The sequence below is a fragment of the Trachypithecus francoisi genome, unplaced genomic scaffold (genome assembly GCF_009764315.1).
Source record: "Trachypithecus francoisi isolate TF-2019V2 unplaced genomic scaffold, Tfra_2.0 Lachesis_group6, whole genome shotgun sequence".
NCBI lineage: Eukaryota > Metazoa > Chordata > Mammalia > Primates > Cercopithecidae > Trachypithecus > Trachypithecus francoisi.
The window spans coordinates 116,450,694-116,478,461 of NW_022681471.1; the positions used below are offsets into that span (position 1 = coordinate 116,450,694).

Sequence of the window (27,768 nt, forward strand, 5' to 3'; positions counted from 1 at the left end):
TTCCTTTAAAATAATAATACAGTTTCCGGGTTTTCTGCTGTACCACTGTTGAAAATACTAATGATATTGTTGATCAGCTATTTTCCCCATTGCTTTATCATTGTTGCTGTTTTCTTCTTTTTTTAAACATAAATTTTACCATGTACATTTAAGGTATAATATATCATGATGTTACAGAATACATACATATAGTAAAAAGGTTACTATAGTGAAGCAAATTAATATATCCATCATCTGACATAGTTACCCATTTTTTGTTTTTTGTGGCAATAGCAGCTACAATCTACTCATTTGACATGAATCCCATATATGGTACAATTTTATTACCTATAGTCCTCATGTTGTACATTAGATCTCTTTTCAGTTTCTTAAAGTGGAAACTTGCTGTCATCAATGGCTCTTCCCTTGGTTTCCCCCCTTAAACCAGGCAGTTTCAAGATTCTGGTGTATGTGGTTCATTCCATGTCCAAGATGCATTTTACCTTCTTCTCACTCACGCCTGCCAGAATTCTAATCCATGGCTCTTGGACACTTCTGTTTTCCAGACATCCCTCTCACCTCTCTACCCAAATCCATCCCAAATATAATAGTGCCCTAGTCTTTCATCACTGGGCTAGCAATCTCCATTTCCTTAGCACTGTCATTGGTTAGCTCTCCAAATATATCTTGCTTGCATTTGAATGCTATATTTTCACCTTTAGTTCCTTTTATAGTACTTCTTACCACCCACCTCCTCCTGTTCAATCTTTACATTAGCACCTTCCAGTTTTATATGCTCCATATAGTTTTGTAGACAGAATTAAAGAAATATGTTAGAATTCTCTTTTCTCATCTGTCTACTTCAGAGTCCTATCCCTGATCGCACTTTCATACGAAATAAAGAAATTTTCTTTTCTAAACGCCTTGGAATTTAGTGACTACGTTCCCGATTTAATCTACTCAACTATTTTCCCTTTGATGTATTTCCCAAGCCTCTAGACAAAGAATGACCAGGTTTGTTGTTGTTCTCCACATACCCCGCCCCCTCCTCCTTCCTCACATTGTAATTGTCAACAATAGCCAGACCGCACTTCTGAACATTTGGTGAGGAGCTACGTCCCAAGTTAAATAAATCCCATCCCCCGTCCATCCTTCTGCCTCTCCCACAGCACTCCAGTGGAGCCAATAGAATCTCCATTTCTTGGTCAGTGAAGCCCCTTCCACCCTGAACTTATTCAGAAAGCCTTCTATCCTCCATAGGCCCGGACTCCCTCCAGAGCACAGGAGCACTCCTAACGCCTGCAGCCCTTCTGAAGGAAAGGACCCACCCCTCCCCAGGACACCTGCCTCAGGCCCAGGAGCAGGGGAGGCTCCACTTGCCCGCAGGGCTGCTCACAGAGAAACACCCCACCACCCCCCTTTCAGGCCCATGACCTCTGACTAAACTTCCTTCCCCTGCTCCTCATGTGGGTCCATGTGGCGCCCCCCACTGTTGAACGCACCTGCTTTCCAGGTCCTTGCCCACCTTATCCCCAATATTCTCTTTCACTGGCTTGGGCCGCCCATGTTCTAGGCTCCACCCCAGGGCATCCCTTGCCCTGAGACTGCTCCCCCTGCTTTTCCTACCGTCCCACGGCCCTCACTGCAGTCAGCCTGCTCCCTGACACAGTCGGTCAGCATTCCAATCCTACTATCCTCCTACTTCTCCCAGTTGACTGGCCATCCTGGCTTCTCTTCCTTCCCTACCCAGCTTGGATTCTGTGGCTGATGTCCAGAATTGCTCTTTCACCAGCCCCCTCGGGTCCCTGCCAGCAAACCTTTGCCTGGACTTCCTACACCAACCTGCTACTTGGGACGCCTCCTACTCCCCCCGACTTCACTCTCTGTGACAGTCACACTCTACATCCTGGCTTGGGCCTGCTTAAGTCTCAGTGGAACCTCTTCCTAGGTGCTGGCTCCACCCACTCCTGGTTTGGCCTGTCCCCTTCCCTTCCAAGCTGCTAGTCTAATGCATGAAGCGAAAACCTTGTATTTCTATCATAATTCATTATTTAAAAAATGCTTTTGGATACTTATTTTATCCACAAGACAACCTCTTATGGGGTGGAAGCTCAAGATAATATTGCAGCTGAAAAAACAATGCAGTTCATGGAGGTTGTACGGCTCACTCAAGCTCTCACAGCTTCAAAGAGTGGAACTGATTGGTCATCAAAATGTGGCAGGCCAAGTCTCACTAACGCAGGCCTCCATTGCAACTGTTTCAGTACTGACTGAGGGGTTCAGTCAAATATCAAAAGCTGAAAGAGCCAGTGCCCTATACAAAGGCTGGAATGTAGCAAAAGCCCACCAAGAGTTTTGTCTAGGCCTGTCCTGGGCCTTAAAGCATGGCAAGATAACGAAGGAATTCTTAACCGGACCTATTTAGGATTAAACAAGTTTTACTGGGGGTCTGAAGAAACTCCACAGGCCTCCACAAACAAGTTTATTGGGGGTCTAAAGGAACTCCCCAAACCTCCATGATTTAGCAGGAGACAAGATAAGGGTAATCGCCCCAGCACCTGGACCCAGTTAAATTAAGTAAATTTACTGACGCTCTAGAGGAAGGTGTTCAGGACTCAGACCTTAGTTATCGATTAAAAGAAGTTAATCACTTATGTTTTTAGATGAATGCACACTTACACGTACACATATAGCTTAGAAGGTATATAAGCACTGGAAAACTTTATAATTTTGAGTTGGTCTGGTGATAATTTCCAGGCCTTCTCCCTGTAGCCAGTTACAGAAATAAAAACTCTCTTCCTTCCCAGTTCATCTGCATCTCGTTATTGGGCCATGAGAAATAGCAGCCCGATCCTCAGTTTGGTCCGGGAATAATAATGTTAGAGGTGTTTGAACCGGCACATGCAAAAACCGCAATTACTTTTGCACCAACCTAATAAAACAGTTGCAGTACAGAGGCCAGCTAAAACCCACCAAAACCAAGATGGCGACAAGCGTGACCTCTGGTCATTCTCACGGCTACACTCCCACCAGCACCATGACAGTTTACAAATGCCATGGCAACCTCAGGAAGTTACCCTATATGGTCGAAAAAGGGGAGGCATGAATAATCTACCCCTTGTTTAGCATATCATCAAGAAATAACCACAAAAATGGGCAACCAGCAGCCCTTGGGGATGCTCTGTCTATGGAGTAGCCATTCTTTTATTCATTTACTTTCTTAATAAACTTGCTTTCACTTTACTCTATGGACTCACCCTGAATTCTTTCTTGTGCGAGATCCAATAATCCTTTCTTGGGGTCTGGATCAGGACCCCTTTCTGGTAACAATAATAATCAGAATATATTTTCTTTCAACCCATCTGAGAAACCTATGCTATGCCCAATTATTTGGCATGCTAGTTGTGGGGATAACAGGGGTAGGTGAACAATAAATGCATTAATCAAAAACAGACACTCAGAAGACCAGTGTAAAGGGGTAACCACTGTGAGGGCAGGGACCTCAAGATCAGTTTTCTATATGCAGTCAGTCGTCCCTGAAGCAAACATTCAGGCTGCAACTCTTGGCTTAGAGACAGAAAAAAATCCAATCAAAGAGATGCAGAGAAACTCCATGCCGGCCAAGCAGTTTTGTGCCCTCTGTGCTGGCTCTCACAAGCCAAATGCAATAAATGAAAAGGAGGCACAGCATTGGAAGAGCAACTGAGCCCAAGGATGGCGAATCAGGGGAGAAAAGAGAGCATGCTGGAACTTATTCCTTATTATAGGCAACTCCACTCACGCATAATTAGTGTGCACTGGAAGAGAAGACTGGTATGTGACATGATCATCCCTGAACAAATAAAAATAAAACAGACTGCATCCCTCCCCATCCTGTACCATCTAGACATTTATGATGTAATAAAGACAATATACACAATCAGGTACAAATCCTAATGGATACATAGACCACAATAATGTCGAATGAAGACCCAAATTAAAATTTTAAAAAAATTTATGAGATGTGTGTTAAAAAAAGATATGGCTCTACAAATCTTTGAGCTTCCTGGTTAAAAACTGTAACATTATATCTGTATTTGTACATATCTCTAGTAAAACTAATATTGTTGTCTGCCCTAAGACAGCCCTCCCCCAAGAAAAATGCTAATATTTAGCAAAATCATCATTTACCTTGTAGAAGATCATAAAAAGATCATCCAGTTTCCCATGCAAATCACCTGCAGTGCAAATGAAAAATCAGTATTCAGTAGAAAACCAGATACAATGCCCATTTTGTTATAGACTTTTAAAAGTGAAATACTGCTAATCCACCCCAAGTGTTCTCAGGGCATTGGGTATTTATCCTATGACGATGTTAATTTGACAGGAAATTTGTCTCCATAGCACTCTTTTCTTCCTCTCCTACAGTGGGGACAGTATCTAGTGCTTCAATTACCTGTTCACTCCAGTCATTTGAACAGGGCTTTGATCACTCTGGGCCAAGCACTGTGCTAAGGGTTTTACATGAATTATCTAGTTCAATCCTTACAACCACTCTGTGAGATGGGTTTCATCTTCATCATTCTCATCTTACAAATGAGGCTCAGAGTAGTTAAGTAAGTTATGCAAAGTTACTCAGCCATCAAGTATCAGAGCAAGAATTCAAACCCAACTTTAACTCACTTCAAAACTCAAGCTTGGCTGGGCGTGATGGCTCACACCTGTTATCCCAGCACTTTGGGAGGCCAAGGCAGATGGATCATTTGAGCCTAGGAGTTCAAGACCAGCCTGGTCAACATGGCAAAACCCCGTCTCTACTAAAAATACAAAAATTAGCTGTGCATGGTGGCACACGCCTGTAATCCCAGCTACTCGGGGGGCTGAAGCATGAGAATCGCTTAAACCCGGGAGGTGGAGGTTGCAGTGAGCTGAGATTGCACCACTGCACTCCAGCCTGGGCGACAGAGCAAGACTCCGTCTCAAAAAAACAAAAAAGCAAAACAAAACAAAAATTTAGCCAGGTTTGGTGGTGCGCACCTGTGATCCTAGCTACTCAGGAAGCTGACTGAGGTGGGAAGATTGCTTGACCCTGGGAAGTCAAGGCTGCAGTAGGCTGTGATCATGCCACCACACTCTAGTCTGGGTGACAAAGTGAGACCCTGTCTCAAAAATAAAACGAAAAACAAAATCCCCTCAGGCTCTTAGCGATTATTCTGTTCACTCACACTGTAATCCCTAGGAGAGCAGCAACAGTATCTATTCTAGTCAGCATTGAACCCCCAAGTGCCTACCATAGTACCCAGTGGATAACAGACACTCAATAAATATATTTCTTGGCTAAGTACATAGCTTTTTAAAGCCATGTTTTCAATATACTCCAGCAGTAGCATCTGAAATTTAAACATTGTGAGTAGATAGTTGACATTCTTTGATGAGACACAGAAAAAAAATGAAAGCCAACAAGGGGAAATCATATGAGTATCTGAAGCCATTAATTAAAAAATAAGGCCAGGTATGGTGGCTCACGCCTGTAATCTCAGCACTTTGGGAGGCCGAGGCAGATGGATCACTTGAGGCCAGGAGTTCAAGGCCAGCCTGGCCAACATGGTGAGACCCTGTCTCTACTAAAAATACAAAAATTAGCCAGGCATGGTGGTGCGCACCTGTAATCCCAGCTACTCAGGAGGCTGAGGCAGGAGAATCGCTTGAGCCCTGGGAGGCAGAGGTTGCAGTGAGCTGAGATCACTCTACTGCACTCCAGCCTGGGCAACATAGCGAGACTCTATCTTAAAAAATAATAATCACAATAAGTGACTATGTGAATATCCAAAAGCCCTATTTGGATAACTATTTCTAGGTAAAATATCTTTCATAAGTTCTGCTCATAAATTTTTATTCTTTGTATTCAACTTAATTACTATAGAATTTAATTTAGGAATACTTTTCCCTCAGTTTGCTTAAAATCCCACAACCAAGATTAACCAGATATATGCAAAAGAAGACTCCAAATATACTGGGAATAGTAAAATAGAAACTCTATATCACCAGCACTTATTTATAAAATACCACTATAATATTATTAGCATATTAATATCATTGTATGCTTAAATCTCATTGTTTTCATATGGTCTCATCTAAATCTAAGGACATAAAGACGGGAGGACTCTTTACTTAGTTTAATATTTTTAACTTCTAGTTGGACAGTGAAAGAAAAACTTGTATCATGGGAAGAAGGACAGAAAGATATTCCCACTGCCAACAAAAACATGAGTGCAGAATTTGTTATCATTTATAATATAACTGTAGACTAAAAATCCTCATATATTTCATGCATGCTGAAAATTGTGGGGCATATATACATGTACATGCACAAAAATGCATTTCACAATTAAAATAACAGCAAAGTTTCGTCATAATCTCTCCCCCTTTCCTAACACCGTCTTAAACGGAAGACGGTTTTGAAGTTATGGTCCCAATTTTAAATTTTATTATAAATAATCACAAAATTTTTGAAGTTCAATGAGCTGTTAAAAATGGAAAATAATAATATTCCCATGTTAAGAAAACCCACGGGCCTTGTCTTTTCCCTCTACCAATGGCGCTACATGAAAAAGTCTAGAAATAAGTGCCAAGATGTGGAACTCTTTAATGAACAGAGATGTCCAATTAAGTCATTCCCTAATCTTTGTCTCATGATGGAAAATGAACCATCAGGTACATAATGCGAGTCAGGATGGCAGATGTGGGGCTGCCTCTAACCTGGGATGCAGAAGACCTGATTTTAATTCTGATCCTGCCATTTTTCTGTCTGAGCTTCAATTTCACCCATAAGAGCAAAGAATAGACTAGAGAACCCTTCAGTTCTCACACTGTGGGATTCTAGGACTGCCCTGCCCTGTAATTAACGTGTGTCTTCTTCCAGATCCTTCTAGCAAGGATGAGTCTGTAGTGGCTCCCAGTGAAACACAGGGGAGCGTATCCCATTCTCAGTTTGGGCTATTCTATATATCCTAAGAGCACACCTAGCCCTGGCCTCACAGGCTTCACAGGGTGGCACGGCTTTCTGAGCCTCATGACCCGAAGTCTCTATTTTCCATGAAAAGTAAGGCCAGGTGAGGCCTTGAATAAAAGACCCCCACTGCTGAGATGAATCATCTGCTAGTCAGAGACGTGATGGCCTGATAAGGCTGGAAATGAACCATTTAGAGACTCTTCAAAAACCTGAGTCAGGGCATGTCATGAGGTAGGCACTGCTACATCAAGTCCCTGCCACCACTATCAGATGCTAGAAATGCAAATACTTTAATTAGATTGTCAAATTCACTTCTACCTGCCAGAATAAGAGAAATGCAGACTAAAAACTGATTTGGAAAATAACAATCACTGTTTTGTAACCTACAGGCTTAATTAGAAGTTAAGGGAATTGCTGTTCCTTCCACGCACCCCACTCTCAAACAGTTGCAAGGATGCTGAGCACCAACTGTGATGAATTTCAATGCGTACTGTTTCTTGAAGCAATATCCTGCCAGGCTGGCCTATATGATAGCAAAATCTCAAATCTTGTTATTTAAAAGAACAAGAAACAGATTTCTGGGACATTCCCACTCTTCTAAAAGCTGCAGAGACCAGTTGGAAAAATCTAAAACAGCAGCCAAGGGCAGAGAAGAATTTAATCTCCACCCTGCCATGGGCTTTTCTCTTCCCAGCATAAGTGGCATGCAGAGGCCCACCTAGAAAAAGCAATGTGGAACAAAGATAATGAGAGCTAGACGGAGGGCAAAGAATGCTTATTCCACCCATGGGTGGTTTTTCCATATTAAAATGCTGTCTGCCTTTATAAAAAGCTATGAGCTCTTTAATTTCTCACATAATTAATTCCTGCCAGCTGGTATGCAAAACAAAGACAAGATGGGGAACAGTATTATCATGATAGATAATTCTATATTAACATTTTTCCCTTAACACAGTCCAATTTACACAGTTTTCAAGTTAGGCAAACGATGTAGGACCAAGAGGCTCCTAAATATTAATTTGACAACTCTGGTCTGAAACTTACCACAGATTGTTAACTCTTTGGAGGGAGAAGTTTGTACATGAGTGAAATTCGGCATTTGCTTCAGGACTTTCTTGGTTTCAAATAGCACCTCTAAGACATAATGGGCATGAAGTACCTGTGAGGGGGAAGCAGAGAAAATAGATGTAATGAACAAGGAAGAAAGACATGACTGTATAGAAAACCGTAAAGGTGGAGCACGTGCGCACGTTTCAGGTCGCTGCATTTCAGGATAACCTCTCAATTATTCTGAAATAGATCATTCTAGCACAGTGTCTGGCATATAATAAGCCCTCAGTGGACGTGTGTAACTGAAAAAATGAATCATTATCCCAGGTCCTTAGAGCCCAAGAGAAGTGAAGGGAGGCACGCCCTTGCCCTAGGGAAACGTGCAGACAAAAAGCCAATTGTAATAATAAAAGAGAAAAAGAAAAAGGAGAAGGAGAATGAAAAAAAAATTATAAATACACGCTCCAAAATATAATACAGCATTGATATGACCACCACATAAATTTAATGTATTTTAATAGGTCAAAACTATTTAGACCTATTGCCATATTGGACTTATGCTGTCCAATATGGCAGCCACTAGCCACATGGAACTACTGAGCATGTGAAATGGAGCTAATCTGAATTGAAATGTGCTGTAAGTGAAAAATTCACACTGGATTTTCAAGCTTTTTTCTTTTTTTGTGGAGGGGGAAGAGATAGGGTCTCACTATGTTGCCCAGGCTGGTCTCGAACTTCTGGCCTCAAATGATCCTCCTGCCTCAGCCTCCCAAAGTGTTGGGATTACAGGTGTGAGCCACCACCCCCAGCCACATGTAATCTGTTGATTCCCAACACTGGCTTCAGTGTTACCTCAGCTTGTCATTGTAGTTTTTCTGGTCCATTGGTAGTACTAATCAGAGTAACTGTTGTCTAAAGGGGCAGTTTTGTTTTTTAAAAAAGCTAAATTAACAAATATTAACTGAGAATATATTGCAACAACAGAAAATTATTATGAAAATAATTTCTCTGGGTCTTTGGATTGACTAAAATCATTTTGGTCATACTAGTCCTTGCCTATAAGGCTATCTTTCCATAGCATTAGAATTATATTTACAACGGCAATATTAAATACTCAAGATGATTAACTCAGATGGCAGTCTCTCCATTTATAAATATACTCAGGTTAAATAACCACTTAAATAAAATAGTCACATTATTTTAAGTTAGAGGAAAATACTACCTTTAAAGAATATTTATTTTTAAAAAAGCAGTTTTAGGGCCAGGCACAGTGGCTCACACTTGTAATTCCAGAGTAGCACTCTGGAAGGCCGAGGCGGGCAGATCACTTGAGGTCAGAAGTTCAAGACCAGCCTGGCCAACATGGTGAAACCCCGTCTCTATTAAAAATACAAAAATTAGCCAGGTGTGCTGGCACGTGCCTGTAGTCCCAGCTACTCAGGAGGCTGAGGCAGGAGAATTGCTTGAACCCGAGAGGTGGAGGTTGCAGTGAGCCGAGATTGCGCCATTGCACTCCAGCCTGGGCAACAGAGTAAGACTGTATCTCAAAAAAAAAAAAAAGTAGTTTTAAAATGGAGAAACAAGTCATTTTTTTAGTTGAAATAAAATTCTAAATAGTAGAAATGGGTAAAATAATGAAGTCATTTTCCGTCTCCCCTAGATCTTATTCCCCTAATCTCTACCCCTAGAAACAGCCACTGTTAAAAGTATCGTATCTTTCCCAGAAATATTCTATGTGTTTGCAAGCATACAAAAATCAATATAACCACAGATGAATATTAAAATGTATGTATAAACATATAATCCCTTAAATACAATGTGCTATATCCATACAAAGTAACATTATTCAGCTAAAAATAGGAAGGAAGTACTGATCCATGCTACCATGGATGAACCCTGAAAACATGTCAAGCAACAGATGCCAGGCACAAAAGGCCACATATATCGTATGATTCCACTTATAGGAAGTGTTCATATTAGACAAATCCATAGAGACAGAAGGTAAATTAGTATTGCCAGGGGCTGGGGGAGGGAGAAAATGGGATTGATTGCTAATGAGGTTTTGTTGGGGGTGATGAAAATGTTCTGGAGTTACATAGTGGTGATGGTTGCACATTTTTAATATACTAAAAACTGTTGAATCATACACTTTTTTTTTTTTTTTGGCGGGGGGGACAGAGTCTCACTCTGTCGCCCAGGCTAGAGTGCAGTGGTACAATCTCGGCTCACTGTAACCTCTGCCTCCTGGGTTCAAGTGATTCTCGTGCCTGCGCCTCCTGAGTAGCTGGGATTACAGGCACGTGCCATCACACTCAGCTGATTTTTGTATTTTTAGTAGAGACGGAGTTTCACCATGTTGGCCAGGCTGGTCTCGAACTCCTGACCTCAAGTGATTCGCCCGCCTCAGCCTCCCAAAGTGCTGAGATTACAGGCGTGAGCCACTGCACCTGGCCTCATACACTTTAAAATGATTTAAATGATCACTTTTATGTTAGATGAATTTTTTCTCAATTTTAAAAAATCAAAATATACATGATCCTTACTTTTTTTTAACTCTGTACACTGTGTTGAACCTTTTATTCTTCCCTTAATAACAGTCTTTTCATTTTTATAAAGTCAGAATTATCAGTCTTCTCTATTATGGCTCTGTGGATTGATGTATCTTTTACCTCCTTGAACTCATATTAAACATATTTATTTTAACTCGGAGTCTGATAATGCCACTAACCAAATACCCTACAGGTCTGTTTCCATTGTTTGTTGTTTGCCTCAGTTTTCTTTCATGTGTCTTATAACCTCCTATGCTTGGTTATATTTGTATTGAGTTCTGGAAATTGCATATGAAAAACTGAGGCCAGGTGCAGTGGCTCATGTCTATAATCCCAGCACTTTGGGAAGCCGAGGTGGGAGGATCACTTGAGGCCAGGAGTTCGAGACCAGCCTGGGCAACACAGTGAAACCTTGTCTCTACCGAAAGCTAATAAAAAAGTAACTGGGCATGATGGCATGTGCCTATAGTCCCAGCAACTTGAGAGGCTGAGGCGGGAAGATTGCTTGAGCCCAGGAAGTCGAGGCTTCAGTGAGCTATGATAGCACCACCACACTCCAGCATGGGTGACAGAGTGTGACCTTGTCTTTAAAAAAGAAAGAAAGAAAGAAAAACTGAACAAACAATCTCAGGCCGATTGTCTTCCAGAGAAGAGTTAAATTTGCTGTTGGCAGGTGGTTAGGAGCATTAGCTGTCTAAGATGATCTCGATTCAATCTCAGGAATTACATGGTTCATTCCAAGCTGTTCTTTGATGTCTGAAAAGCCAGTCTTCCAGTTCACTCTTACTCCTAGGTATGCCCTGTAGGGTCCTAACCTGAGAATGAGGGTATTGGGGTGATGTCAGAGAAAATGGTCATGTAGGCAACTCTAAGGTCCCATTCCTCCACAAAAACATTGACAAATCAAGCAAAAACAAATAAACAAACAAACAAACAAATCCTGTCAGTATCAACTTTGTCAGAACTCTGGAAAATACTCAAAGTTTATAGCAACCAAACAGTGAATCAAGAAAAAGGAAACTGAACAATGGTTCAGTACAAGCGGAAAGTAAAGACTAAGATTTGTAAATGGCCCAAGGAGTTGAAGGAGTGCTCCAACACAGAGCCAATCTGCAAATATGTATACATTTTTTCCTTTCTTTTTTTTATTTTTTTATTTTTATTTTTATTTTTTATTTTTTTTTTATTTTTTTGAGACGGAGTCTCGCTCTGTCACCCAGGCTGGAGTGCTGTGGCCGGATCTCAGCTCACTGCAAGCTCCGCCTCCCGAGTTCACGCCATTCTCCTGCCTCAGCCTCCCGGGTAGCTGGGACTACAGGCGCCGCCACCTCGCCCGGCTAGTTTTTTGTAGTTTTTTTTAGTAGAGACGGGGTTTCACCGTGTTAGCCAGGATGGTCTCGATCTCCTGACCTCGTGATCCGCCCGTCTCGGCCTCCCAAAGTGCTGGGATTACAGGCTTGAGCCACCGCGCCCGGCCCAGGAGCAATTTTTTAAAAAAAAGAAAGGAGGCCGGGCGCTAGTTTTTTGTACTAAAAAATACAAAAAACTAGCCGGGCGACGAGGCGGGCGCCTGTAGTCCCAGCTACTCGGGAGGCTGAGACAGGAGAATGGCGTGAACCCGGGAGGCGGAGCTTGCAGTGAGCTGAGAGCTGGCCACTGCACTCCAGCCTGGGCGGCAGAGCCAGACTCCATCTCAAAAAAAAAAATTGCTCCTGGTGTTCAGAGAAATCTCTGTTAAAACATTAACTTAACACAAGCTAAAAAGGAACAGAGATTTCAGAGACCACACACAACTAGACCTAATAGATATCTACTACACATTCTTCCCAACAAAAGTAGACTATACATTGTTATCAAGGACACATGGAACATTCTCCAGGATAGACCAGATGTTAGGCCACAAAATAAACCTCATCAAATTTAAAAAGACTGAAATCATGCAAAGTATCTTCTTCGACCACAATGGAATGAAACTAGACATCAATAACAAAAGCAAAACTAGAAAATTAATAAATATGTAGAAATTACACAACATACTCTTAAAAAACCAATGGGTAATACAAAGATCACAAGGGAAATTAGAAAATACTTTGAGATGAATAAAAATGAAAACACAACATATTAAAACTTATGGGATACAGCAAAAGCAGTGTTCAGAGAGAAATTTGTAGCTGTAAATGCATGCAATAAAGAAGAAGGACTTCACATCAATAAACTAACTTAATATTTTGACAAAGAAAATAAGAATTAGAGTGGAGATAAATGAAATAAAGAATAGAAAAACAATAGAGAGAATCAACAAAACCAAAAGTTGGTTCTTTGAAAAGATCAACAAAATTAACAAACCTTTAAGCTAGACTGACTAAGAAAAGAAAAGAGAGAAAATGAAAATAACTAAAATCAGAAACTAAAGTGGGGACATTACCATCAACCTTAAAGAAATAAAAAGGGGTTATGAGAGAATACAATGAACAATTGTACACCAACAAATTAGGTAACTTAGATGAGATGAACAAAGTCTTAGAAACTCACAAATTACCAAAACAGACTCAAGAAGAAATAAAAAATCTGAACAGATCTAGAACAAGAGATTGGATCAGTCATCAAAAACCTCCTAATAAAGAAAAGTCCAAGACCAAATGGCTTCAGTGGTGAACTCTACTAAACATTTAAATTAGAATTAACACCAATCCTTTTCAAACTCTTCCAAAAACAGAATAAAAGGAAGCAATTCCTAACTCACTCTACGAGATCAGTATTACCCTGATACCAAAGCCAGGCAAAGACACTACAAGAAAAGAAAATTACAGACCAATATCCCTTATGAAATAGATGCAAAAATTCTCAACATAATACCAGCAAACCAAGTACAACAGCATTTTAAAGGGATTATATACCATGGCCAAGAGGGATTTATATTTACAAGGTTGGTTCAACATAAGAAAATTATTCAATATATCACACCACATTAATAGAATGAAGGGTAAAAAACACACAATCATCTCAATTGATGCAAATAAAAGCATTTAACAAAATCCAACACCTTTTCATGATAAAACCACTCAGAAAACTAAGAATGGAAGGAAATTTCCTCAACATGATAAAAGACTTTTATAAAAAACCTGCAACTAACATTAAACTCAGTGGTGAAAGATTGAAAGCTTTCCCCCTACGATGAGGAACAAAATAAACATGCCTACTTTCACACTGCTATTCAGTATTGTGGTGGAAGTTCTAGCCAGAGCAATTGAGCAAGAAAAAGAAACAAAAGGCATCCAAATCAAGAAAGAAGGAAATAAAACTATATTCACAGATAACATGATCTGGTATATAGAATATTCAAAAGAATATACCACACATGCACACACACACACACACACACACAGACACACACAAACTACTAGAGCTAACAAGTATATTTATCAAAGCTGCAGAGTGTAAGATCAACGCACACATAATGAGCAATCAAAAAAGGAATTAAGAAAACAATTCTTTTTATAATATCAACCAAAAGAATAAATTAAGAATAAATTTAACCAAGGTGATGAAAGACTTGTCCACTAAAAACCACAAAACATCGCTCAAAGAAATTAAAGCATAAATAAATGGAAAGACACCATGGGTTGAAAGACTTACATTGTGAGGATGGTTGAAAGACTTATATTGTGAGGATGGTTGAAAGACTTATATTGTGAGGATGGTTGAAAGACTTATCTTGTGAGGATGACAATTATTACCCAAAGTGATATAGCAATTCAATGCAATCCCTATCAAAAGCCCAATAGGCTTTTTTGCAGAAATGGAAAAATTTGATCTTCAAATTCATTGCAAGGGGCCCCACATAGCCAAAACAATAATGAAGAACAACTTCAACATTGCAAAAGAACAAAGTTGAAGGACTCACACTTCCCTATTTCAAAACTTATTACAAAGCTACAGCAATCAAGACAGTGTGGTACTGGCACAGACACATAGACCAATAGAATAGAACTGAGAGTCCAATAACAAACCCATATATCTATGGCCTATAGATTTTTGTTTGTTTGTTTTTTTGAGATGGAGTCTTGTTTTCTCGCCCAGGCCAGAGTGCAGTGGCGTGATCTCAGCTCACTGCAACCTCCACTTTCCGGGTTCAAGCAATTCTTCAGCCTCAGCCTCCTGAGTAGCTGGGATTACAGGCATGAGCCACCACGCCTGGCTAATTTTTGTATTTTTAGTAGAGACAGGGTTTCACCATGTTGGTCAGGCTGCTCTTGAACTCCTGACCTCAGATGATGCACCTGCCTCGGCCTCCCAAAGTGCTGGGATTACAAGCATGAGCCACTGTGCCTGGCCTGGCCTGGCCTATTGATTTTTGACAAGGGTGCAAAGACCACTCAATGGGGAAAGAACAGTCTCTTCAACAGATGGTGCTGGGACAACTGCATATCCATATGCAAAAAATTAATTTTGACTTCATACCATATATAGAAACTAACTCAAAATCATTCACAGACATAAGTGTAAAGGCTAAAACTATAAAAGTCTTAGAAGAAAACACAGAGGCGAGTCTTCATGACCTTAGATTTGACAATGGATTCTTAGATATGACACCAAAAGCACAAGCAACCAAGAAAAAACATGGATAAACTGGACTTTAGCAAAATGTAACGCTTTTAGGCATCAAAGAACATTATCAAGAAAATGAAAAAAACAACCTACATAATGGGAGAAAATATTAGCAAATCATATATCTGATAAGGAATTTATATTCAGAAATAACTCTTATAACTCAATAATAAAAAGCCTGATTTTAAGTGGGCAAAGAATCTGCACAGATTTCTGCAAAGAAGGTATACAAATAGCCAATAAATACATGAAAAGATGCTTAACATCATTAGTCATTAGGGGAATGCAAAACAAAACCACAATGAAATGCCATGTCACACACACTAGGATGGCTATAATAAAAATAAAAATAAAAACAAAATAACAAGTGTTGGCAAAAACATGAAGAAATTGGAACCTTCATACATTGCTGGTAGAAATGCAAAATGGTGCCACTACTGTGGGAAGCAGTTTAGCAATTACTGGAAAATTTAAACATAGAGTTACTACATGATCCAGCATAGAGCTACCATATGACCCAGTGAAATATTCCTAGGTATATACCCAAGAGAACTGAGAACACATGTTTATACGAAAATCTGTGCATGAATATTCATAGCAGCATTGTTCATAATAGCCAAAAGGTGGAAATGATCCGAATGTCCATTCACTGATAAATGGATAAACAAAATGTGGTACACAATGGAATATTATCAGCCATAAAAAGAAATTAAGTAATGATATATGATATGACATGAACAAACCTTTAAAACACTAAGTGAAAGAAGCCAAACACAAAAGGCCACATATTTGATGATTTCGTTTATATGAAATATCTAGAATAGGCAAATCCGTAGAGACAGAAAATAGAATAGTGGTTGCCAGGGGTGGGGAGGAGGAAATGATAATCGGAATGGCCTTTCTATTGGGGGTGATGAAAATGTTCTGGAATTAGATATTGGTGATGGTTGCACAATCTTGTGAATGCAAGAAAAAAAATCACTGAGTTGTACACTGTAATATGGTGAATTTTACGGTATGTGAATGATATCTCAGAAAATGGCAAATGAAATGCTGTTAGCCTATAGAGAGGAGCTTGCTGTGCACCTGAGGAGACTTCTATTAAATGGGTAACAGAGGGTAGCTCTCACTTATGTGAACTGTTTTCTAAAGAAATGCATTTCTGCTGTAGTATGTCCATCCATTCTTTCAACAGTTATTGGGCATCTGTTATGCACAAGAATCAAGGCAGCATCTGCTTACACTTACCTGTTGTTCCTTGAAGGCCTCAAGAAGTAAATCAATATCAGTACAAGTGAGAGGAAATTGTAGCCGAGGGCCATTATAGGAGTCTGGGACATCTATCAAGTCCACATAATCAAGTCTGTCCCGCATGTCCTGTTCGCTTTCAAGAAATTGATGTCTTAATTCTGGAAAAGGAAGGACAGAACGGGGGGTGGGGTGGGAATCAACATTTCAATACTTAAATTTAATAAATATCTTCTTGAATACCTAGCCCACGTAAGGCACTGTGCTAAATGTTCTGCATACCAACATAGCCCACATGTAACTGCGAGGAATGACTGACCCTGAGACCAGAGCATTCACATGGGTCGCCACCATCCCTTCCTGGGCAGATGTTTTACCATAGCAGTGGGTCCATGGCCAGTGGGAAGGGGAGGCAGAAGCACAGGGAAAATTGACCAGTCAAGGTATCTGGATGATCGAAGCTCTAGCTCTAAGTTTTTTGCCCACTCTTACATCTCAGACTTTTACAAATAGGGCTGAAAACAGAACAATACATTATATCTGGTTCAAACATCTGCTGCTATTCAGAACCTACAGAAAATTTAACTGCAACATTCAATTTTTCCCCTGTTAAGCACTTCAGAGGATTCTATTTAGCTATAATGGATTTGTTTTTCTCTGTACATAAAAATAAATTTTCTGACATGATTTTCATTCTTTCTTGGTAACAAAGTAGATAAAGTTAAATGACAAACCACAGGCAGAACTACCCAAAGAACCTCTCAGTCTCGGAGAGACAGTTCTACATAACGGAGTGCCTGCATTGTCCATTTTAGTGGGTGCTGAGACCCAGGGTCCTTGCCTGCTGGATTGCCCATGAAACAGTCAGCCCCAGTACAGAAATCAAGACAATTCAGATAGAGAAAGACGAAAGGAAACATGGTAGATTGATTGCAAAAGTGATCCCAATTCTCTATCCCACCTTCTATCCATGCTCTTTGTAATGGACTTTTGCAGCTACTCCTGTCAAGAGTGTGTTTCCTCATCCCTTCAAACCGGGCTGGGCTCATGACTTGTATTGGCCTAAAGAATGTGATGGAAGTGCTATGTACCAGTTCCAAGCCCAGGTCTCTCTGGAGGCCTTGTATGCTTTCATGCTCTCTTTAGGAACGATGCTACTACCACAAAGCCTAGGCTAGGCTTCAGAAAGATCCAAGACCATGTAGAGCTGAGCTGAGTCATCCTAGCCAAGGTTGTCCTAGATCGGCCCCCAGCCAGCAGCCACCAGTGTTCGCTCTGGACACATGAGTGAACTCCAGTCAAGACCCCAAAAAATTGCCAAATCAAGACTGCCAAGATCAGCAGAAGTGTTCAGCTAATCTGTAGACTTGTTAGCAAAAAGAAATGTTGATTACATGCCACTGAGGTATGGTGGTTGTTTAATACACAATATTCTTGCAGATAATGACCCAGAGGACAATGACATTCATTAACTGATTAACACTGAATTGTTACAAAGGCCATTCTTCAGAAGTTCTCTGCAAACAGTTTCTATCTTTTAAAATATTCAGAGTGGTCAAGTTTGGAAGGTATAATGTTAGCAGATATAGACAGAATACATTTTTTTCATGATCCAGTTATGCTGAGAGATTACAGTTAAGAATTAAACATGAAAAATGTTTTCTAAAGTCATATTGTTTGGTAATTTAAAAAAATATTTTCTAAATTATTGTGTATCACAGTGTTTTCTGGTGGTGGTTGATGATGTTTTATAAGAAGTTGAATTTAGGAGTAATAATGTCTGTCCTTAATGTGGTCCAGGAGTGGTTATTTTTCTCATTTGGGTTTGGCTTGAGATTTAAGAATAACTTAATTATTTCAAGTTATATTTAAAGACTAGAAAGGCAGAGCATCTTGATAACTTTATCTCAGGTTCATTACATAGGCAGTAAAGCCTACATACTTCACTGTCTTCAATGCTCATGCCTCCCTTTTCAATTTGGTAGTCATTCCTGGACATAAATCTTGCTCCAAATGAAAACTTTCCTTTTCCTGACTGTACACACGGAAATACCAAGCAACTCTTAGAAAAAACAAATAACAGCAAAAACAAAAACCCGCAGTAGTTTCACTACATCATCTAACAGAATTATAAAGGTTATTTTCTGTTATAGACTCTAAAAAATAAAGTGAATATGGAATGCATGGCCAAAACTAGGGGATTTTGTTTTTTAGATGGGGGAGGAATTTATGGTATGATTGCAGTGTTCACGAGAAAGGCAGTGAAACAGCCTGGGCAACATGGTGAAACCTCGTCTCCACAAAAAATACAGAAAACTAGCTGGGCATAGTGGCGTGCACCTACAATTCCAGCTACTCAGGAGGCTGAGGCAGGAGGATGAGCCCAGGAGGTCAAGGCTGCAGTGAGGCGTGATTGTGCCACTGCACTCCAGCCTAGGCAACACAGCAAGACCCCTGTCTCAAAAAGAAAGAAAGAAAGGCAGCATAGCTTGAAGCATGCCTGATTTAGAAAGTCAGATGCTGGAGGGAAAGAGGAAATGAAATTGAGGATGCAGCTACGGATGCAGACAGGCATATGGGACCACCCATGGAGCTGTTCCCAGCCCCCTTTCTCCCTTCCAAATCCTCAGAGGTCTGGCAACTTCATAGTCACTTCCTCCCTTGCCTGTATCTCCAGCATGATCCTCTCTTCAGACTCCGTAACACAATTAAACATAGTTGGAGACTCCTCCGATCTAAGATGTCACCCTTGGACCTCGCATCTGCCCCACACTGGCAATGCTTTCCTCTCCCAGCCCAGCACTCTGTCTTTATTGTTCCCACTCTTCCCTCTCCCTGGACTACCCTTGCTTTCTCTTCTTTGGACAGTTTCTCATCCTTCAAAACTCAGCAACCCCTGCCCAGGTTGAACCCCAGGCCACACCTTTTCCAAGGCATCGTGCTGATAATGACAAGGATGGGAGCTCGCAGTTACTGATGTGCCAGGCACTGTTCTAAGCACCTTACATATGTGTATTCATGTGATGACCGAAGCTATCCTATGAGATTAATATTGTTGGTATCCCCATTTTATATTCGAGGAAAATGGGGTACAGCATGTAAGTAGGAGAGATGGAACTTAATCCCAGAGAAGCTGGCTTCAAGCTCAAACTCTTAACCATTACGCTTTCACTACATATTAAAATGTAACTATGCTACATGATACCTAGAGTGTTATTTATATACTTATAACCAATTTATTTAGTAATCCCAACTCTGTGAGCAATAAAGCAAAAATCATTTTATTTTCCCAATCATTGCCTCCACCCATGCTCTGTCATCTCTCCCTCTCCTATTAGCTAACTGACACAACAATCAATTCCATCCCTTCCAGTTATGAAGACTCAGTCTTGTTACTTAAGAACAAAATCAAAATATTGTTTTCTTTCTTTAAAAAAAGAGAAGCTTGGTCTACCATCCCTTCCATAGATCTGATGACCCTCATTGCCTAAAAGTTTAGTGACAAATATATGAAAAAGCACCAGTTCCCTAAACCGATTCTTAGTTAAAACTACTCAATATGAAGTATTAGTCAATGTCAAATCATAATCCTTCTGCTGGTTTTTAGCAACACAAAACAGAATAACATAAATTCTCTTCCAGTAGCTAATGTGTCATGTATGAAAACAATCAAAGGCTTTAACATTTCTTATGTATATGCTGTTCTTGTGGGCTAGAACTATTATAACTAATAACAATAATTTAATGAATAATATATAGAGATTTGTACAACATAGAATTAATCCTTACCTATTTGATTTACAATTTTGTCAACATGAATCTAACCTAATTAAGAATTATAGGCAAATGATACCTTTACAAGTTGTTCTAAAGAAAATACATCAAAATACCCCCTACACACAATCTTTTCTTTTACCCAGTACAGACTCAAAATCTGGACAGGGAAAAATTTAAAGCCCATAAATTTTTATACGACAATTTCTGCCTCTACCGCCCACATGTCACTTTGAAAACAAGCTCCAGATATTGCTGGAAAAAGAAAAGCAACAATTGAACTACATTTATAGTTATTTTTGTTTCTCAGTTATGAATCTGGATCAGAACCATTGGTGTCCATATAATAAATTCAATAGATGCCAAAATGACATTTAATAAAATTCAACATCTGTTCCTGATTTTTTTAAAACTTAGAAACTAGGAATGGAACAATACTCCTTAACATTGCTTTATAAATTTAAATCATCAATAATGGTTTTTCCATTAAATCATTAACAAAACAAGGATGCCCACTTTCACTGTTTCATTCTAACACTGTTCCACTATCTTTGACCAATGCAATAAGACATGAAGCTGAAATAAGAGCAGTAATTATTGTATAGAAAGACATAAAAATAAAGTTACTTGTGGCCAACGTGATTAAATACCTACACCCAAGAAAATCAATTGAAAAAATCTCAGAATTGATGGGAGAATTAAATGTAATACAGAGGCTGGGCATGGTGGCTCACACTCGTAATCCCAGCACTTTGGGAGGCCAAGGCAGGAGAATCGCTTGAGTCCAGGAGTTCGAGATCAGCCTGGGCAACATGGCAAAACCCCTATACAAAATGCAAAAGAAATTAGCTGGGCATGGTGGTGCATGCCTCTAGTCCCAGCTACTCAGGAGGCTGAGGTGGAGGATCATCTGAGCCCAGGAGGCCAAGGCTGCAGTGAGCCATGATCACGTTACTGTGCTCTAGTCTGAGGGACAGAGTGAGACTCTGTCTCAAAAAAATATATATATATGTATACTATAATAAATATATATTTTATATTATATATATATATATATAAAATACAGATATTAATCACACTGGTTTGAATCACAGCTTCTCCACCAATAAGATGAATAACCGTGGGAGATTACCTTCTAAGCCTCAGATTCCATATCTACAAAAAGGGGATGATAATAATACTAATCTAACTGGTTTGTCATGAAGACTAAATGAAATGATGTATTTAAAGCACTTAAATACATGGTACATGGTAAACATGTAATAAATATCAGCAATAAAAATAATATATTATTATTACTTAATAGTAGCACAATATAAGATAAATTGACATAATTCAAAAGCTTTACTAAACACTACCAACAACCAATGGAAGACATAATGGGGAAAATGTTCTATTCACCATAGCAACAAAAAATATAAAATACCTAGTCCGATAGGACATTTTGGTTGATCTGAGAAGCAGAAAGAAAAGTGAAAACAACACTTCCACACACTCCAACCCACTCCCCGCTTCCGCCAGTCTCTGTTTAAACCTATGGCTATGTATGGCAGCTTCAGCTTTCTGCCTGTGGGAGGAGGCTGACGTGTGAAAAGTGGACTGGGAATGTTTCTGTGGAGTCTGTACTCCTCACGGAGTCCTATGCACTGGTTTTGAGCTCTTAAAGTGGTAGCACAGGGAGATCAACTGTTATAATTGATCGTCATGAGGTGGTAGGATTACAAGGACAAGTATGACTGCTTCCAGGGTCACCTCTTATCTTCAGAGCACCCAATGTGTCTCGAGACACTCCATGCCCCAGAGTTAAGACCGTTAATCTGGTGGCCCCAATATCTGGAAATGTTAAATAATCTTCTGGTTCCTAAAAATACCCTATTTAGGCTGGTCATGGTGGCTCACGCCTGTAATCCCAGCACTTTGGAAGGCTGAGGTGGGTGGATCACCTGAGGTCGGGAGTTCAAGACCAGCCTGACCAACATGGAATAAATCCCGTCTCTACTAAAAATACAAAATTAGCCAGGTGTGGTGGCACATGCCTGTAATCCCAGCTACTCGGGAGGCTGAGGCATGAGAATCACTTGAACCTGGGTAGTGGGGAGGTTGCAGTGAGCCAAGGTCATGCCACTGTACTCCAGCCTGGGTGACAGCAAGATTCTATCTTAAAAAAAAAAAAAAAAAAAAAAAAAGGAAGAGTTAGAAAACTCTTCCAATTCGTAAGAAAAAGACAGATAACCCAATAGAAAAATGGACAAAAAACCTGAACAGGAACTTCACCACATGAGATGTCCACATGACCAATAAATATACAAAAGGGTGAGCAATTTGGTCAGGCATGGTGGCTCATGCCTATAATCCCAGCACTTTGGGAGGCCAAGGCAGGCAGATCACCTGAGGTCAGGAGTTTGAGACCAGCCTGGCCAACATGGCAAAATCCCATCTCTACCAAAAATGCAAAAATTAGCCAGGCGTGGTGGCACATGCCTGTAGTCCCAGCTACTCAGGAAGCTGAGGCAGGAGAATGGCTTGAACCCGGGAGGCAGAGGTCGCAATGAGCCGAGATTATGCTACTGCACTCCAGCCTGGGGGACAGAGTGAAACTCTGTCTCAAAAAAAGAAAAAAGAAAAGTAAAAAAGTGAGTGACTGCTTGCAGGGAAATGCAAATTAAACCTGAAATACGATACCACTACATACTCACCAGAATAACTAAAATGAAAAGAATGGACTATTGCAAGTGTTGGTGAGGATGGAACAACTGAACTGGTGAGAGTATGGCTTGTTACAACCATCCTGTAAAAATGTCTGCCAGTATCTAATAAAGCTGAACAGATATAAGCCCTATAACCCCAAACTTCTATCCCTGACTTGTGGTACATTTTTATGATAATGGCTCCCCAAGGAATCATGCCTCCCTGTGTCCACATCCCTTTATTCTGTAATACTGCCACTCCTCCGAGCACGAGATGGATATCTCTTTAACCGCTCTGAATTCATGGCTGGCCTTTTGACTTGTTTTAACCAATAGAGTATGGCAGAACTGATTTCCCAGAGTTCTAGCACATAGGCCTTAAGAGGCCCTGCAGCTTCTGCCTTTGCCCTCTTGGACCCAGCCATCATGTAAAGAAGTCCAGAATAGCCAACTGGACAGAGAGGCTGTGTGAGAAGAAGAGAGGTAACCAAGTTGTTTTTGTTTGTTTGTTTGTTTTTGAGATGGAGTCTCACTCTGTCACCCAGGCTGGAGTGTAGTAGCACGATTTTGGCTCACTGCAAGCTCCACCTCCCGGGTTCAAGTGGTTCTTGTGTCCCAGGTCTCCTGAGTAGATGGGATTACAGGTGTGCACCAACACATCCAGCTAATTTTTGTATTTTTACTACAGATGGGGTTGGTCAGGCTGGTCTTGAACTCCCGACCTCAAGTGCTCCATCTGCCTCGGCCTCCCAAAGTGCTGAGATTCCAGGCATGAGTTACTGCACCTGGCCAAGAGGTAACCAGTTAATAGCTAATGCCAAAGTCCCAGACATGTGATTAACACCATTTGATCTTTCCTGCCCAGTCCAGCTAAATGAGTGAGCTCAACCGATAACACATGGAACAGAGGTAAGTTGTTCCCAGCAAGCCCTGTTCAAATGCCTGACCCACAGAATCACATGCAATAAAATGGCTGTTGTTTTTAAGTCACTAAATGGGGGCAGTTTATTAGGTAGCAATAGATAACCAAAAATGAATATATAGCAAAATAAATGCATACATATTTTACCAAAAGGGACATGTACAAGAATGTACATAGCAGCACCATTTAAATCACCAATCTGAAAACAACTCAAATGCCCATACACAATCAAATGGATCAATTATGGTATATTAGTAAAATGGAATATTATTCAGCAATAAAAATGACCAAATTACAAGGATGATTCTCACAAATGTAATGATGAGCAAAAGAAGCCAGATTCAGGGCCAGGAGCAGTGGCTCACGTCTGTAATCCCAGCACTTTGGGAGGCTGAAGTGGGCAAATCACCTGAGGCCAGGAGTTCGAGACCAGCCTGGCCAACATGGTGAAACCCTATCTCTACTAAGAATACAAAAATTAGCCAGGTGTAGTGGCGAATGCCTGTAATCCCAGCTACTCAGGAGGCTGAGGCATGAGAATCCCTTGAACCAGGGACAGGGAGGCAGAGGTTGCGGTGAGCCGAGATTGCACCACTGCACTCCAGCCTGGGCGACAGAGCAAAACTCCGTCTCAACAACAACAACAAAACACTTAAAAATAAAAAGAAGAAGCCAGACTCAAATGAGTATATACCACATGCTTCCATCTATATAAAGAACTTCAAAGACTAGGGTGTAGAAGTCAAGAAAGTAGTTATGCGATGGTGTGGGGGTGGGTAGCACTACAAGAAGGCAGGACGGGAAACTTATATGGCCCTAATCATGTTTTATTTCTTGTTCCAGGTGCCGGTTACATGGGTGTGTTTACTTCGAGAAAATGTACTGAGTCATATAATTTGTATACGTTCCTGTAGTGTATGTTATACTTCCAAAAAATGCTTATGTAGGACTAAACCACTGCCCCTTCTTTAATAAAAGTATTTTTCTTATATTTTAAAATCACCTACAGAATTTTTAAAATGCAAATTAAAACAACAACAACAACAACAATAACAACAACAACACAGTCTGAGTAAACATCTCCAGGCTGGAACCCAGCCATCTGTGGCTCTGAAACTCCTTAAGTGATTCTGATGAAGTGAGCCTGGGTTGAAGTATTAGGTCATTAGCAGAAAGTACTGTTTCATTTTATCATCATCATATTTCCTCTCAAAAACATTTTTGCCAAAGAATATGAACCATAAACAACTGTCTTTGAATCGCAGTTATCTAAAAGAAAAAATGGCAAAGTACCCACTTCCACCCACTCCCCACTCCTTAGGTTTGGCTATTTCACCATTCAGAAGGCTTCCACAGATCATTAAATGCTTTAATTAGTTTCATACATATGCACTTAGCTCAAATCATGCCTATTAAAACACCATTCTTTTACCACTTCACTTTGAAGTGTATTTACAAGATTATTTAAAAGATGCTCCTAGATGCCATACATGCTTTAATGAGAGAAAAAAAAAAAAAAAGGTTGGCCCAAATTAAAGCAAAATGAGCGTTTAAGTCTGGCATCTGTCTTAGAGATAATAACAGGCAGATCTTAATTTGCAGGAGAAATACATGGTTGTAAAAAATCATAATTTTAAAAACTTTTTTGAACTACGCCTCCATTGACTGCCTCTGCTTCAGAATGACTAGATGACAGATAGACAGGCAGACAGATCAAAGAGAAGAGAGGCCGGTTGCAGTGGCTCACGCCTGTAACCCCAGCACTTTGGGAGGCTGAGGCAGGCGGATCACAAGGTCAGGGGTTCTAGACCAACCTGGCCAACATGGCAAAACCCCGTCTCTACTAAAACTACAAAAAATTAGCCAGGCGTGATGGCAAGCACCTGTAATCCCAGCTACTCAGGAGGCTGAGGCAGGAGAATCACTTCAATCCAGGAGGTGGAGGTTGCAGTGAGCTGAGACCGTGCCACTGCACTGCAGCCTGGGCAATAGAGTGAGACTGTCTCACACACACACAAAAAAGACAGAGAGAGGACAGAAAACAGATACAGTGGGGCCAACTGTGTTTAATCTGCCATTTTCCCCCAGATCTGCTGCATGAAATACTCAAAATATTTTGATCTCTCAGCACAAAAGTTTTGTGGATGAAAAATAAAGTTCCCGTGATCTTGGTTCCAAGATGGCCGAATAGGAACAGCTCCAGTCTACAGCTCCCAGCGTGAGCGACCCAGAAGACAGGTGATTTCTGCATTTCCAACTGAGGTACAGGGTTCATCTTACTGGGACTTGTTGGACAGTGGGTGCAGCCTATGGAGTGTGAGCTGAAGCAGGGCAGGGCATCACCTCACCCGGGAAGCACAAGGGGTCGGGGAATTCCCTTTCCTAGCCAAGAGAAGCCGTGACAGACAGTACCTGGACAATCGGGACACTCCCACCCTAATACTGTGCTTTTCCAATGTTTTTAGCAAATGGCACACCAGGAGATTATATCCCGTGCCTGGCTCAGAGAGTCCCACGCCCACAGAGCCTCGTTCACTGCTAGCACAGCAGTCTGAGATCTAACTGCAAGGCAGCAGCGAGGCTGGGGGAGGGGCGTCTGCCATTGCTGAGGCTTGAGTAGGTAAACAAAGTGGCTAGGAAGCTAGAACTGGGTGGAGCCCACCACAGCTCAAGGAGGCCTGCCTGCCTCTGTAGACTCCACCTCTCAGGGCAGGGCATAGCTGAACAAAAGGCAGCAGAAACTTCTGCAGACTTAAACATCCCTGTCTGACAGCTCTGAAGAGAGTAGTGGTTCTCCCAGCACAGAGCTTGAGATCTGAGAACACAGAGATGGTCTCCTCAAGTGGGTCTCTGACTCCCTAGTAGCCTAACTGGGAGACACCTCCCAGTAGGGGCTGACTGACACCTCATACAGCCGGGTGCCCCTCTGAGACAAAGCTTCCAGAGGAAGGACTGGCAGCAACATTTGCTGTTCTGCGATATTTGCTGTTCTGCAGCCTCTGCTGGTCATACCCAGGCAAACAGGGTCTGGAGTGGACCTCTACCAAACTCCAAAAGACCTGCAGCTGAGGGTCATGACTGTTAAAAGGAAAACTAACAAACACAAAGGATATCCACACCAAAACCCCATCTGTACATCACCATTATCAAAGACCAAAGGTAGATAAAACCACAAAGATGGGGAGAAACCAGAGCAGAAAGGCTGAAAATTCTAAAAGTCAGAGCGCCCCTTCTCCTCCAAAGGAATGCAGCTCCTCAACAGCAACAGAACAAAGCTGGATGGAGAATGACTTTGACAAGTTGACAGAAGTAGGCCTCAGATGATCGATAATAACAATCTTCTCCGAGCTAAAGGAGGATGTTTGAACCCATCGCAAAGAAGCTAAAAACCGTGAAGAAAGATTAGACAAATGGCTAACTAGAATAAACAAGCGTAGAGAATACCTTAAATGACCTGATGGAGCTGAAAACCATGGCACGAGAATTATGTGATGCATGCACAAGTTTCTGTAGCCAATTTGATCAAGTGGAAGAAAGGGTATCAACGACTGAAGATCAAATGAATGAAATGAAGTGAGAAGAGTTTAGAGAAAAAAGAGTAAAAAGAAATGAACACAGCCTCCAAGAACTTTGGGACTATGTGAAGAGACCAAATCTACATCTGATTGGTGTACCTGAAAGTGACGGGGATAATGGAACCAAGTTGGAAAACACTCTTCAGGATATCATCCAGGAGAACTTCCCCAAACTAGTAAGGAAGGCCAACATTCAAATGCAGGAAATACAGAGAACACCACAAAGATACTCCTCGAGAAGAGCAACTCCAAGACACATAATTGTCAGATTCACCCAAGTTGAAATGAAGGAAAAAATGTTAAGGGCGGCCAGAGAGAAAGGTCAGGTTACCCACAAAGGGAAGCCCATCAGACTAACAGCAGATCTCTTGGCAGAAACTCTACA

The 27,768-nt window shown here is 40.9% G+C and overlaps 1 protein-coding gene across 4 annotated transcripts in view; it reads right to left on the reverse strand.

Annotated features, from left to right (window-relative positions):
- Positions 1 to 27,768, reverse strand: part of PPEF1 (protein phosphatase with EF-hand domain 1) — a 142,871-nt gene that overhangs the window by 66,013 nt on the left and 49,090 nt on the right. For all 4 annotated transcript variants that reach the window (XM_033201556.1, XM_033201555.1, XM_033201558.1 and 1 more), the window contains 3 exons: positions 16,426 to 16,586; positions 8,015 to 8,129; positions 4,150 to 4,196 (listed from right to left, as the gene is read on the reverse strand). In XM_033201556.1, the coding sequence (XP_033057447.1) occupies positions 4,150 to 4,196; positions 8,015 to 8,129; positions 16,426 to 16,586 (323 nt within the window). The remainder of the gene's footprint in view (positions 1 to 4,149; positions 4,197 to 8,014; positions 8,130 to 16,425; positions 16,587 to 27,768) is intronic.